General features: G+C 45.4%; 2 protein-coding genes across 2 annotated transcripts in view; one reads left to right on the top strand and one right to left on the bottom strand.

Annotated features, from left to right (window-relative positions):
• UBAC2 (UBA domain containing 2) overlaps positions 1-16,079 on the top strand; it is a 154,427-nt gene that overhangs the window by 121,004 nt on the left and 17,344 nt on the right. The window contains exon 7 of the mRNA XM_054012694.1: positions 2,743-2,988. Coding sequence (XP_053868669.1) covers positions 2,743-2,988 — 246 coding nt within the window. The remainder of the gene's footprint in view (positions 1-2,742; positions 2,989-16,079) is intronic.
• GPR183 (G protein-coupled receptor 183) overlaps positions 1-16,079 on the bottom strand; it is a 115,361-nt gene that overhangs the window by 60,446 nt on the left and 38,836 nt on the right. The gene's annotated exons all lie outside the window — the stretch shown is intronic.

Below are 16,079 nucleotides of genomic sequence, written 5' to 3' on the forward strand. Positions count from 1 at the left end.
TAAGACTCTCTCGCTCTGCAGGCAGATGGTAACAAGATGACGCACAGCCCTTCATGCACTGAGAAGCATTACAGTCATTTCAGCATTTGTGACATCACAAATGTCAGTGTTTGTGACATGCCTTTCTGATCTGTTATGCCACAAGCAATAAACTGTGATAGCGCTGTGTGACATAGACAGGAAGAGACCGGTGATGGCAGAAGAGAACTGTAAACATGCTCATCACAACAAGGATGTCAAAGGATTATATAACCACCCCACATTCATTCAGTATTTACTTGCTTGGACACTACTAACCTCTGCATGGAATGTAGAATTTATTGATGCAAGTAAAGGAAAAAGTACGTCTGAATCAACTTTGTTGCATTTTTCTGATTACATAAATGTCTATTGTTCATCCATTGAGAATGAGAATTTCATTGAGAATGCACTAGAAAAAGAGACAAAAGGTGAAGAAAAGGGATGTGCTCTTCTCGAGGGGAGGGTGGTACTTGAACACTATACCACAGTTTACAGGGTTTACCTTACACCACCGCTCAAGTCATATGTACAGCACTTGAATTCAGATATAAAACAAAAGGAAATATATTTAAGAAAAAACAGGGATTCAAATAAAAAGCAGTGAGAGATGGGAACAAAAAGTTATATGTAAAACAACATACCACAATGCATATTCTAAAGCCTAAATTTAACTAAGACGTTATCCTCCAGTCTAAAGAAGTTTATCTCACCCTAACTTCTCTCCAGTGTTTTCCACCAAGCTTGGGTAGAGATCCTTTTTTTCATAAAGCAAACTGTGCATTTACTTCCTAGATAAAGAATACCAGGATGTCTTTTTGCTCCTCTAAATATACTAGAATAGACCTTTGATGTTAACCTCAAGATAAGGTTCCCCCCATCACCTGTTTATTTCTTCCTGTTAGATTTTTTTCTGAAGTCTCCACCATTTCTTCATTAGCATTTATCTTAGAATGCCAGTAGACTCCTTTTGTAGGACACATTACACAGTGGTTCCTCCCACTTCCCCCGGAGATAAGTGTCTCCCATCAGATGCTAGAAGAATTTATCTCAAGACAGACTACTTTTGAATGACCTGTTTTTAACTGTGACTTAGAGAACATAAACTTTAGAATATATACATAATTCTTCACATATTCTCCATACATACATCTCACAATGTTTATGATGACCGGTGACTTTCATTAGAGACCTTACATGACATTCTTTTGGTGAACCCTAGAAATCTCTGTACCCCTCTACACCCCAGTGCCCTCTGCCAGTTGGCATCCAGAGATTCTTGGGTCATGCAGACTCTAAGATTCTCTGAAGGAATGTGGCCTCTTCTGTTGAGTCATCTTAGCTGCAGGGGCTAAAGCCCTGTAATGGAATTCAGGGTGGCAATTATGTTGACTTGTGCAGGGGTTCTCAAACTGGGGGTCGGGGCCCCTCAGGGGGTCGTGAGGTTATTACATGGGGGGCCATGAGCTATCAGCCTCCACCCCAAACCCCACTTTACCTCCAGCATTTATAATGGTGTTAAATATATTAAAAAGTGTTTTTCATTTATAATGGGGGTCTCACTCAGAGGCTTGCTATGTGAAAGGGGTCACCAGTACAAAAGTTAGAGAACCACTGAATTAGTGCCAAGAGGGATGTAAGGAGCTAGGACAGAGGTGGCCTTGAGAAAACCATAAAAACAGCCATTCTTATAGATGAAACATAGGCTGAAGTTCAAAATTCCAGAGAGGAGGTAAATATGGACCCTATAGGCTGTGCACTTTGTTGAATGTGGGATAGGGACTTGGCCCATTAACAGGGTATTACAGAAGGAATCTCTTAGGAAGAGGAAGTTTCTGGTTAAACTCATTAACCTCTCTAGTGCTGCCATTTAAAAAGTTAATAGGGTTTTGATAAACTTTAAAAAAAATTGTTAGAAAAATTGCTAGATTTAATTATTTTTAAGTAACAGTCTGTGTACTCTGAAACAGGTAACAATTTAGTTATGTGACCCTATGAAATCCCCACTATTAAAGCTTCAACTTGACTATATCTGTTTTTCTCTGTGTGGGGGTGAGGGGGTGGGGAGTTAAGCAGAAATGCTACCCACCTGTCTCAACAGGCTGGGGAACTTGATGGAGCCAGTGGTGAAAGGAAGGGAGAGAGACTCTGGGAGGCATCAAGGAGCTCACCTTTCCCTCCCCCTTTTGGAGGCTAAGGCACCCATTGGTCAGCAAGGGGCAGGAGGGATGCTGATTGGCTCACATTCCCCAGCTCCAGGGATTTAACATGGGGTACTTTTGGGTGTTTTTTAAAGCAAGTGCCCAAAATCGTCACAATACTGTGGTATTAAGGTCCTATCTCCCCATATCCATTTTAGGGCCAGCCAGGATAATTTGCTTTACCAGAGATCAAAAGCTTTAGCTATTTGAAATTTGCCTATAACTAAGTCACTTAGCTGGTATTTGACTTTACCCCTAAACAAGAAATACACTTGAGTCACAAGTAATGCAATCTGCAGACTTTTAAAAATAATAGTTGGTGGTTGTAGTGGAAGTTTATGGTGAAGAAATCCCATAGTGTTATATCCGTATTCACTGAGACATGGATTCTCCACTGAAGACTCTGGCTAAATACACCAGATGAAATTTGCCTTGAAAAAGTGAAAGAACAACATACCTCTGTCAGCCAGTTAAGGCTTTGGGTGTAAAAAAATTTTTTTTTTCATTTTGCTTTTGCTTTCAGATTTCTGGGATGTGCTACAGCAGTAGTGTGCTAAAAGTTCATCAGGTGCTGTGTGTTCCCAGCTGGCTGGCAAAGATATTTTCTTGGACTCTTGAACCAATATTCTCATCTGCAGAACCATCCAACGAGATTCGAGTAGGAATGGGAGCAACAGTGGACATCCAGAGACAGCAGAGAATGGAATTACTGGATCGTCAAATCATGATGTCTCAGTTTGCACAGTTGAGACGGCAAAGACAACAGCAGGTATACATAAATTATTTGTTAAAGTGTATGATTATGCTGAGTAATGGAAATATGGAGGGAAAGGGGTTTTGGTTAATCATAATTTGTGGATCTAATTTAGGAACCAGTATAGTTTTGTTTTTAAAAATTTTCCCTATTGAAATTATGTAATTAGTATTTCATAGACTTCTGTAATGTTAGTGAACATTTATGTAGATTTTATATTATTAAAGTTCATTACAAAACATGAACTAATTTTCACAAAACAACTTAGAGGTAGGTAGGTGGCATTGCACTGTTTTACCAGTAGCAAAGTAAGCCTGAGGTGTGAAGTGATTTAACAAAGCCCACAGTTGTGAGGTTATGCGGGGACTAGAACCCAGGACTGCAGGTTGTTTGATGGCCATTACCTCTGTGCTGCTACCCAGCAGCCATGTTGGACCTGTGTACATTGTCACATAGATGATCCTGCAAAGATAAAGACCACAGGAAGTACTACCTCAGGAGGCTGTACTGACAGCTTCTTTCATGGCTCCGGATTGGTCCAGGCACTGTATTTAAGCCCAGAAGGAGTTCCAGGAAATGTCCATGCAACAAGGTGGACTCCCCTGCCAGCCGTAGCAATGGACCTGCCTCTCGGCTCACTCTCCTGGCCCTGGCTGTGCCCCTTGGCTCTGATTCCTGGTTCCTGACTACAGCTCTGACCTTTGGTGCTGTTCCTGGCCTCTGAGCACTACTACTTGGACCAGTAGGCCTGGCTGACCAGGGTGTGTGACAGCGCCACAATTAAAACTCAGCATGTCCTGATGCTCCAGACCATGCTGGCAGTCAGAAAAGTTACCATCCTCTTCAGAGAGTTTGAAAGTCAGCTCTGTTGTTCGGTGTTTTGCATGGGTAAATAGGAGGGATTACATCACCCATATTGTACAATGCTTGTTTTTTTATGAAAGCACACAAAATTCTTGATCTCTAATTTTCCTGTAGATGTCAACCATAGTGCTTTCCTGTTACTGCTTTTAGTGCTTACATTTTATTGCCTATAAATTAGATTGTTAGTCTCTTTATTTTTCTCAGTTTTGATGGAGTGGACAAGGGCAGGTGCTCACCTACTTGTCCCTGTAAGACAGTAAAATAAAGCAGCTGATGCCTCGATTTGTATTTCTCCTAGGATCCTAGAATGTATATATTGACAGTCTAGTAAAGCCAGGTGAACATGTGGGCTCCATATGAACCTCTGGTTTCTGTAACTAAATTACAAGCTACATAAGAATGAATAATTGTCTGTGTGAGATCTGAATTGCATTTTATTCCTGTGAATTTTAGCCATATAGTAGTACATTCAGCTGCTATGTTATGTGCTGGGTGCAGCTAGTATGGAAAGGAAGGGAGGGGAAAGATCTGATCTGAATGAACAAGATGTGCTAATGTAAAAGGTTAAAAGTGTGGTTTGCATTAGGGTTGAAAACACTGATAGACTTCTCTTATATCTACTATTGAATTTAATTTAGCCTAAAAGAGTCAATAGGATGATATCTGTCTGAAGATATGGGGAAAACATGAGGGGTTCAGCTCTCCTGGCATTCTGGGTATCATTTTCAAGGGAAGATAGTTTATATCAGAGAGATCTTTGTATTTAAAAAGGAGAAGAATGACTCAGCTGAGGGAATACACTAAATAAAATGCTAGATAAAAATCACAGCTTGGGTTGAAAAGGACTCCTGGGTAAGCTAGTCTTTCTGCAGAAAAGGACGTAGGGGTTACAGTGGATGAGAAGCTGGATATGAGTTAACAGTGTGCCCTTGTTGCCAAGAAGGCTAACGGCATTTTGGGCTGTATAAGTAGAAGCATTGCCAGCAGATCGAGGGACGTGATCATTCCCCTCTATTCAGCATTGGTGAGGCCTCATCTGGACTACTGTGTCCAGTTTTGGGCCCCACATCCAGAAGGACGTGGAAAATTTGGAAAGAGTCCAGTGGAGGGCAACAAAAATGATTAGGGAATTGGAGCACATGACTTATGAGGAGAGGCTGAGGGAACTGGGATTGTTTAGTCTGCAGAAGAGAAGAATGAGGGGGGATTTGATAGCTGCTTTCAACTACCTGAAAGGGGGTTCCAAAGAGGATGGATCTAGACTGTTCTCAGTGGTACCAGATGACAGAACAAGGATTAATGGTCTCAAGTTTCAGTAGGGGAGGCTTAGGTTGGATATTAGGAAAAACTTTTTCACTAGGAGGGTGGTGAAGCACTGGAATGGGTTACGTAGGGAGGTGGTGGAATCTCCTTCCTTAAAAGTTTTTAAGGTCAGGCTTGACAAAGCCCTGGCTGGGATGATTTAGTTGGGTATTAGGTCCTGCTTTGAGCAGTGGGTTGGACTAGATGACCTCCTGAGGTCCCTTCCAACCCTGATATTCTATGATTCCCTTTGCAGAAATGTACTCAGGGGTTGTCCTGTACTGTGTGTTAACACTATATGAATTTTACCTAGGGCAATTTAGAACAGTTCTAGTGTCAGTCCTTCATTTACCTTCCTGGTAACATAATTCTATTCTTCATAAAGAAGAACAGGAGTACTTGTGGCACCTTAGAGACTAACAAATTTATTAGAGCATAAGCTTTCGTGGACTACAGCCCACTTCTTCGGATGCATCCGAAGAAGTGGGCTGTAGTCCACGAAAGCTTATGCTCTAATAAATGTGTTAGTCTCTAAGGTGCCACAAGTACTCCTGTTCTTCTTTTTGCGGATACAGACTAACACGGCTGTTACTCTGAAACTATTCTTCATAGTTAGCTTCACTTCAATTTTATTAAATTGCCTTGTTGTACAACCCAGACAGTTGCAAATGACCTTTTCTCTGCCCTTCCAGCAATCACTTTTAACCTAGTGTTTATTGTCAAAACTAAACTGGGAACTGTTCAATGCTTCAAAGTTAGTTGTTGTAATAGAAACTAAACTGAAAGTGGCTGTTTGGCCACAAACTGCTGTAAAAGGGGTATCTAAACTTCTGGGAAATAAGAGGAGGCAGAAAGGACCCAAGTAATCAGGAGAACTTTAAAAAGGATTTTAAAAAATTAAAAAGAAATAGTAAATATATTCAAAATAGTAGGTGAAAAAATGTGTCCCTATTGTTTTGTCCTGTCCTTCTCCTAAGAACTATTTTCTATTGTGGAAGGATGCACTGAATTATCCACCTCATGCCAAAAATGGTTTTTGAAAAAGTTCTTAAAAAAACAAAAATGAACCATATTTTAATAGCATATCTTAATTTTTCTTTGCCCTACACTTCAACTACAACCACTGTTCCCATTACCAGGTTATTGGTGCACTTCAGTCAAATAAGAAGGCAGGTAGCCTTTGGCTTACCTCTTCATAATGCACATGATGCATTCACCAATACCCTACTCATATCCTTGAGTCCCTTATTGCTATATTAGTGAATGCCCAGCAAAGTCAACAAAGGGAAGGTGATGGTATTAATCTATCAACACTTTAGAAAGGTCTGGTATGCAAAGCTAGTAACCAGTTTTTCTTGACTCATACAATTTACTGGATGCCAGTCAAATGACCAAAAGCAGGGCTCAGAGATTCCAGTATGGGTTGATGCAAAAATGAAAAATGGTCCAATTCATGATTGAATACTTGAATGTTTTAAAATATAACCAAACTACTTTAACCTGCAACAAAAAAAGCACATCTGTCCAATATTTTTGAACGTTAACATTTGATAGATATACCTGATCTGCTAAATAAATTCTAGAGAGAGAGAGCAATTTCACTCAGTTTAATAAAATCGCTAGAAACAACGTATCATGGGTGTTGTAATGATTCTTATTGTGTAACATAGTAACATCCTGTTTAATAGAAAGATCTGATGGCTATATTCCTGTATAATATCTCTGAAAAAAAATCTAATTGCTGTAATGAGTGTTGTTTCTGATATTTAAATAGCAGTGATTTGTAAACTTGTTAAAACTTCTTAAATAAATAGAAGATTGAGGTCTAACATTGTCCTCGCGTTACTCTTGTGCAAACCTGTTGCTTTCGGTGAGGTTGCACAGGTGTAACTGAGTGTGTAATCTGAAGACAGTGGGGTTGCACAGGTGGCCTTACAGTTAGAACCTAGATAATAATTCTACTTGTGATGTACAAACTATAAGAGAATCTGGTTCACTCTCCCAGAGCAGTATTGGCTCTGTAAGGTTGACAGTAATAAAACGTAGCATATACATTTAAAAAAAAAATTAAAGTCAGCAAATATGGCTCTGAATACACACTGGGAGAATGCCAATTTGTGAGGTAGTCTAGAGCAAGCACATTGTTATGCTGCCCCCAAACCAGCCCAAGAGGAAGATTGACTCCTGGACTCTCAATCCCCTTCCTGATCTCCATGTTGCTTCAGGATTCACAGAAAAACTGTGACAGGTGTGACCTGTTGCAGCATATTCAACCCTACATACCAGTATAGCTACATCACCAAGTGCATTGGGGAAGTGGCGTCAAGGCTCCACACACTTCTTGACCCTACCTGCCCATTCCCACCCATTTGCCTAAGGTGGGGAACACAGGAGTTCGGTGTAGCCGATTTCCCTTTGCATGCAGGAAGGTATGGTGTACCAGATTGAGGGAGTAAGGAGTTGTCTTATGCTCTTTCCCTTACCCCAGCAAACAGGACAAACTATGATCGATCCCTAAGAAGGCACCAATTTTATTATCACTTTTCATAGCAAATCTATACTTCAGTTCTCTAGAAGAAATACAGAAACTGTTGTAATGAGCCCAGCAAGTTGAGACAATCCAACACAATAAGACTGCAATTTAGGTGGGAGAAGAGGTTCAACTTTAAATCGCAAAATTTAGGAGGAAATTTAAGGGAGAGTTTGAATTCATCTTTCTTTTTTAAGTTTGAGTACCTCAAAGAATAATAATCTGAAGGGAAAAGGGAAAGAGAGACTTAACCAAAGCAAAATTAGCAAACAATGGGATAATGCAGTAGCCTATAGAGTAAGTACCAAAGGGGCCAAAATAAAATAATTCTGAAAAAAAAATAAGAGAAGAGAGAGAAAAATTGAAAAATAGAGTGGAAGAATTGAAAAAAAGAGAACATCACAATGGAAGAGACTGGGAAAAAAAGTATTCAGCTGCTGGCAAATATGTTTGATTACTCTTTACTACCCCAAAAATTAGGAGTGTAAAAGATTTTCTCAACTCCTTATTCTTTCCTCCTATGTTGTTCAACAGTTTGTTTAAAGCAGGATTTTCTTGTAGCACTTTCTATGGAAACAGTTATGTTCACTGGCCATTTATTCTTTGAAAATTTCCATGTCCTTTCCTATTCTCTCTAGCTGTTATGCCCCAAACCCAGGGTAACGTGCAGTGCAGTGGAATATCTCACAGAACTTCTGTACTCTTGGACACTCAAACATTTGGAGGAGTAGAATGAACCCACAGTAGGGTTTGAGCTTGGATCATCAAGATTGCTACCTGGTGTACCTCCTTTAGAATGGTGGTATAAATTGTTACTGATAGATTGATACTGGTGTCTGCATATAGCAGTCTGGAGAATTCAGTTGCATTTGTTTAAAAACTGTAGTTGTTATGGTAATTAAATGATTGGTCTTGTCTTGGTTGCTGGTTACTATGGCTACTGTGCTTAAACAACTGATGCTATGTCAGTTGCTAGCTATTTCTTTTCTATACAATTACCGCAGCATTTTCTGTTTGTTTTTTCACGCCCATAATGCTGGCTGTTGGTGAACTTCTTCCATAGATGAAGAATTCTTTAGCTTCCTTCCTCACCAAAATTCTGAAAGATTAATATAAACTTTGTTGTATATATTCACACTCTTGAAAACAAATAAAATTTACTAGCCTACAAGTTCTCTTATTGCTTTTCACTTTCTTTCCATTTCTTTATTATATTTTCTTTCTTTTCTCTCCCACTTTTTCTTCTACTTTGCTTTGATTTTCTGTCCACTCTTTAAGTAGGTTGTCCTGTTTTTCTCTTCTGTCCCTCTTTTCTCTAGGAGTCGATATTTTCCCCCTTGATCTCTCTCATACTGCTTGTGACTGACATGGCAGTATGCACTCTGCCTTGGGGTCTCATAGGCAGCCACTGCCTCTCGTGGATCCAGTGTATGGAGCTTTAGCCTTTTGGCTACAACACCCTCCAGTTCCACCCCTTAAGTCCTAGAACAACAGGAAACAAGGAACTCAAAAGAGATTAATCTGGCAAGTCTTCAGAGGGACCCTGCCCTTCTACCCAGGGCCTGTCTTCAAACAGGCAGTTGTTCGGTCGGTCTTCCTGAGCCTGGTCTCCCTATTTGCAGGGCGGCTTGCCTAGCTGGCCAGCAGTCCCAGGTTTCTCTCATAGAGGGAGAAATGAAGGTCTGCTCTCCTTCCTGGTCAGCCTCTAACTTAATTAAGTCCTCTTCTTTTAGCTCCCCTTTCCATTCCTGACACATGCTACAGGTGTCTCGGAGTGGGGCTAGTTCGGACAGTCCTCTCATGGACAGTCTGGGGCTTGTACTCCCCATCACAGCTCTCCCCCCCCGTGTTCTTTTCCCTTATCTGAGTGTCTTTGTCCCCATCCCCAGTCTTTCCCATATCTTGGAGTCCCCTTTGGACCCCACACTTACTTTTTAATCTCTGGTTCTTCTTTGGATCTTTCTTCTCCCCAGCTACTCTCTGGATCTCATTCTCTTTTCCTTTCCCTCCTTTCCCTGAGTGTCCTCCTCCTGCCACAAAGTCACTCTGCAGAACCAGCAAGCATGGGAAGTTCTTTTAGGTCCATTGGCTGGTGCCTTTTGGAGCTCTAGGATTGAACGGGTGTCTGCTTCTGCTTCTCTAACTCTTTAGCCTCTCTCCTCCTTCTACACAAGGTAGGTTCTGGGATTTTAAGGGCCCCTCCGATGGTTATTCCATCTTCTTGCTTTGTTTTCCCTCCCTTTGCCAGCTCTCCTCCTCTGTTATATCTTCCATTTTCCAGCCCCTTGAGGCTCAAGTGAAAGAATTGGTTGGAAGAGGGGAAGAGCTACCGCATCTGTACATCAGCCTCTGAACAGAGACTGGATATGACTTTCATTTCCCACTGAAAAACTTGCAGGCAGACAGGTGGCTGAGCAGCAAATAGCTGGATGAGAAGCTTCTGCCTTTCAACCAGCCACGAGTGACACTGTTTCTGAACACAGAAACAGGCACATAAAATGTAGCAAAGAGATAGAAAACTGCAGAGTGGAGGCCCAAAACTTGCAGAGACCAGCTGGAGACTTTTAAAGCCCTGGAGAACAAGAACTGGTTTTTCAGCACACAATGCAGCATGCTGAGGTTCAAGTGCAACTTGGTTGAAACCAGTTTTATTATTTCCCCTCCTTAACCCTTTTCTGTCTTCACTTTTTTGCATTACTGTGGACAAGACCACCATCCTTCCTACCATTCAGACCTGCATGCCTTAGTATGTCTTCTGTCTCTCCTTCCAGCACATTCCTATGTTAACAGATCTTGCTGCTTTCTTCTCTACAGATTTTCTGAAATCTGATCCCCACAGCTAATAACTTCTTCACACCTCGTTTATAATCCTTCTTGGTTATTGTAATCTCATCCTCTCTGATACCCAGGTTGCTTTAAATCAGTCATTCCAAAAGCCTGATGCAAAGATTGTCTTGCTTGCATGTGATTTCCTCTTCTTCCACTGATTCTCACTTTGCCTCCTGTTTTCAATTTAAACTTTCTCATTTTCTCCCTGCACAGTAACACGCCACGCCTCATCTCATTGATTGTATCACTCCTCAATGTGCTCTTCACTCACCAGCCTTTTGGCCTTTTTGGTGTCTTTCCCTCAGCAGCAGCGGGAACAGCAAATCTGTCATCCTCAAGAATGAAGTTCATGAGAGCAGGAGACAAATCTTTCTCAGCTACAGGGCCAAGTCTATGGAACTACCTTCCAGAGGGGAAGAGTGACTGCATTTCTCTCTACTTTCAGAGAGAAATGCAAAACTCACTACTTGGGCCTGCCTTTCCTACAGCAACAATAACTGAAAAGATGATAGTCAAATGCATGCACTAGCTATCTCCAGGGGAATCTAGAGTACATGAAGGACTTTATTCTATCCTGTGCAAATAAAACACTTGGGCGCCTCCAAGCTGAGCGTGCAATAAAATCTTAAATACTGTAGCTCACAACCACCCTGGGTGAGAGGCATACACTCGTTCTTTTAACCCTTTTCATATGCTATCATTGCATTGAGTACTATAACATATAGGGCTTTAGGAGCAAACTATACATTCTAATAACTGTAGTTAATATCAATTTGTGTGACCAGTGGTGCTGCCTCCTTACTTATCCAGCTGTGTAAAAAATTATTCCCTGACCTCTCTTTTTAGCAGAAGTTTTTTCCAAAAAAGGGCTTGCTACTCAAACTTGCCAAGTATGAAAACTCTTCGGGTGCTATTGAGGTTGGCTTCTTTTGTGCTTGCTTCTAAAATGCACCATATTAAATAAAAATGTTCCGAACAGTAGATAACTCAGTTTTACTCAGGTGTTTCTTACCCGTTTGTTCAAATGTGTCAAAGTCCATAGATGGTGAATTTTACAGATCTGTGCCCCCCACTTTTCTGATTACAATTTATTGACACGTTTTCATAGATTTAAAAATGTAGGTGCTTAATTCATTAAAAATATTAAATTTTCTGGGTACTGATGCAGGTAATGAGGCCGCTGCTGATTCCTCTCTTTCTTCTAAATCTTATTCATGGAAACTGACAAACCCATCAGTATAGAAGCACTCGTGGGTGCTACTATAGTACATAGAAAATATTCTAAATTAGTAGCCAGTTGTCACAATTACCAGGATTACTGCACCTCTACCTCTCCTGGTTTCTCTACATAAGTCTAGCTTACCAGGTATCTATCCATCTACCACATGGGGCTCCTGGTAGGTGTAAGATTCCACTAGACACCCCAAAACCTCTGTGGTCTGGATGGCACAATCTGATCCCTTAACTCACAAACCAGTTCTCTCTCACTGCTTTGGGGAGAGTATCTTCAAATCTTGCTCAGTCTTTGATACGCCCTTGCAGGAACCAAATAGCTTTTTAGCTGTTTATAACCTTTTGTTCTTCTTCGAGTGCTTGCTCATATCCATTCCATTAGGTGTGCGCGCGCCGCGTGCACGATCGTCGGAAGATTTTCTACCCTAGCGACACCGTCGGGTCGGCTGTGGAGCCCCCTAGAGTGGCGCCTCCATGGCGCTGAATATATACCCCAGCCGACCCGGCGCCCCCTCAGTTCCTTCTTACCGCCCCTGACGGTCGTTGGAACTGTGGAGCGCGGCATAGCTGTCCTCCACTCTCCCTAGCTTAGTTAGTTATTCGCAGTTGTAGTTATAGTTATAGTTCTAGTGTTTATAGTTAAATAGTTAAATAGTTTTTAAAGTTGTTCTAGTTGTTATAGTAGTCCAGGGGATTAAGGGGGTCGTCTCCCCCTTTCTCCCCCGGCCGCGGGCCCGGGCTCATGCCCAACGCTCCCGGCTTCAAGCAGTGCGCCTCCTGCGCTAAGCCTATGCCCACGAGCGACCCGCACGACTCCTGTCTGAAGTGCCTGGGAGAGTCCCATCAAACAGATAAGTGCAAGATCTGTAAGGCCTTCAGACCAAGGACCAAGAAAGAGCGGGACTTTCGGCTCCGGCAACTCTTGATGGAGGCGGCACTTAGTCCGGACACTCCCTCTACAAGCCAAGCCCCGGCACCTAGCGCCTCGGTGCGCAGTGCCCCGGCAGCACCGGCCATGCCGACCACGCGAGTGGTGTCGGACAAGCCGCCCCGGCACCGGACCTCGTCGGCACCGCAACAAGTGCCTCGACACCGGTCATTATCCCCGGGGCATAAAAAAGCCCATAAGACGGGGGCCTCCGTGCCGAAGACGCCGGCTCCCCCAGTGCCGGGGGTAGAGCCGAGTCCGCCGGTGGAGCACCGGAAACAGGTGCCTCCAGCACTGTCGACTCCGGCGCCGAGGCCGTTGAGTCCGGTGCAGATAGCGTCTCCACCGAGACCGGCGGTGATACAACTCCCGTCGACTCCAGAGACCTTCACGGCGGCGAGAGACTTGATAGCTCTCACGGAGCCGGCACCGCCTCAACCACTGGCACCGACGGCACCGTTGACTCACCCGGTCCAGTCGAGGGGGAAACCTGCCTTGATGCGCCCTCCATCGCAAGGGCTGGAACCTCGGCACCGGTCCAGGTCCCGAAGCAGGTCCCCACGCCGCTCGCAGTCCCGGCACCGAATATCACCTCGGCACCGGTCGTACTCGTGGCCAAGATCTTCGTCACGGCACCGCTCTACGTCTCGGCACCGCTATGATCGTCGGCACCGATCAACGTCGAGACGTAGTTCTCGGCACCGCCACGGTCGACGCTCGACGTCAAGAGGCCGCTCCCGGCACCGGGCATACTCCAGGTCCTCGTCGAGGTCCAGATCCGGCTCCCGGCACCGACGAGATCATCGGCACCGATCGCGGTCCCGGCACCGTTCGCCGGCACCGCGTAGAGATAGATCATCTCCGGACCGGCACCGTGCGGCACCGCAACTCACGGGAATCGTTCCGTCTCTCTCGGCACCGCCATGGCCATCAAGATCGGTGTCTCGCTCCTCCGAAGACCTGTCGAGATCGGCATACCCCCCTCAAGGGCAAGCCGAGGAACGGGATTTGGGCCATTGGCAGGAGATGACTGAGGACCATTCTCATGGCCCATCTCACTGGTCGTTTTGGACCCCGTGGGCGTACCACCAGGAGCAAGGGGCTCCAATACCCTCGACCTCTCGCTCGGGTCACTCCGTTAGAAGGGCCCCGGAGTCTACCATCTCTCGGCCTCCGCCAGGGGGCATGGAGGCTTCCGTGTCCACGCCACCCGACGCCATGGACCCAAGCACAGGTGATGCTCCGGCCCAGGAGCAGGGGGACCAGGACCCTCCCTTGGATCCTGTACCACCGGAGGCATCTTCCTCTTCCTCTCCGGATGAGGCAGTGGCGGGCACATCATGTACAGGTCCTCCTCCTGAGCTGCAGCAAACCCTACAGGATCTGCCCTTTGAGGGACATGGATTGTTCTCGGACAAGACGGACTCTCGCCTGCAGAGCCTCAAGGACTCGAGAACAATCATGCGCTCCCTGGGGATGCATGTTGCGGGCCCTCAGCGCAGACCATTTAGGCCACAGCCTCAGCGCTTCTACCCCCCCCCGCCTCGTCAGAGACAGGACTCGGCCCGGAGGCGAGGGCGAGGTGGTAGGAGAAGGTGGTCCGGCCCTCAACCAGGCCAGAACCAGGGGCCACCTAGACCACCTTCAGGCCCCAGGCAGAACTTTTGAAGGTGCGGTCGAGGACGGCGCCCCAGTCATCCCCCAGGATCCAGCCCCCTCCTTCCGGGATCGCCTCTCCCACTTCCACCGTGCTTGGTCCCTTATAACTTCGGACCGTTGGGTCCTCCGCACGGTGGAGAGGGGATACGCTATCCAGTTTTCTTCTATCCCCCCCTCCCATCCCCCTTCCCCGTCCCTCTTCAGGGACCCTTCTCACGAGCAACTTCTTATACAGGAGGTTTCTACGCTCCTGGCCCTGGGGGCCATAGAGGAGGTTCCGATAGAGTTAAGGGGCAGGGGATTTTATTCCCGTTACTTCCTGATCCCCAAGTCCAAAGGAGGTCTGCGGCCCATCTTGGACTTGCGCGGACTCAACAAATTCGTAGTAAAGTTGAAGTTCCGCATGGTCTCTTTGGGGGCCATTATCCCTTCCCTCGATCCTGGAGACTGGTTCGCCGCCCTCGACATGAAAGACGCATACTTTCACATCACAATTTACCCACTTCACAGACGCTTCCTCCGATTCGTGGTAAACACGGTGCACTACCAATTTGCAGTCCTTCCCTTCGGCCTATCCTCGGCCCCAAGAGTGTTCACGAAATGTATGGCTGTTGTGGCAGCGTACCTTCGTCGACAAGGGATACAGGTGTTCCCGTACCTAGACGACTGGCTGGTACGCGGTCGCACCAAGGAGCAAGTTCAAGCTCACGTCCACATAATACTGCACACATTCAACGAGTTGGGCATCCTACTCAACAAGGACAAATCCACTCTAGAACCTACCCAGAGAATAGAATTCATCGGCGCAGTTCTAGACTCCAGACGTGCACAAGCCATCCTGCCAGACAACCGCTTTGGCACCATCAAGAACCTCATTCAAGGGCTCAAGGCCTTCCCAACTACCACGGTGAGGTCGTGCCTCACCCTGCTGGGTCACATGGCTTCCTGCACGTACGTAACCAGGCATGCCAGACTTCGGCTTCGCCCACTTCAAACCTGGGTGTCATCAATATACCGCCCACATCGGGACAGCCTGAACATGGTGGTCACGGTCCCGAACTCGGTCCTGACCTCCCTCACCTGGTGGCTAGATCACAATGTGGTCTGCGAGGGGATGCCTTTTCACACCCCACAACCCTCTCTGCACCTGGTTACAGACGCTTCATCTCTGGGTTGGGGCGCCCATCTCAACGAACACCATACCCAGGGCCTGTGGACTGCACCCCAGTTAGCCCTGCATATCAATGTTCGGGAACTGATGGCGGTACGACTGGCGTGCCAAGCATTTCTCAATCTCCTACGTGGCCGTTGTGTGTTAGTTCTCATCGACAACACCACGGCCATGTTTTACATCAACAAGCAAGGAGGAGCACGTTCGTCAATTCTATGCCAAGAGGCCATTCGCCTGTGGGACTTCTGCATCGCCCACTCAATCCATCTCACGGCATCGTTCCTCCCTGGAGTCCAGAACACTCTAGCGGACCGACTCAGCAGGTCCTTCCAGACGCACGAGTGGTCTATCCGTCCGGACATCATACATTTCATCTTCCAGAAGTGGGGGTTTCCCCAGATAGACCTGTTTGCATCTCGAGACAACAGGAAGTGCCACGTGTTCTGCTCCCTACAAGGTCGAGCTCCGGGCTCCCTCTCGGATGCGTTTCTCCTTCCCTGGAAAGACCACCTGTTTTATGCCTTCCCTCCGTTTCCTCTGGTCCACAAGGTACTGCTCAAATTGCGCAGAGACCAGGCACAGGTAATTCT

Source organism: Malaclemys terrapin, chromosome 1, assembly GCF_027887155.1.
Source record: "Malaclemys terrapin pileata isolate rMalTer1 chromosome 1, rMalTer1.hap1, whole genome shotgun sequence".
Lineage (NCBI taxonomy): Eukaryota > Metazoa > Chordata > Testudines > Emydidae > Malaclemys > Malaclemys terrapin.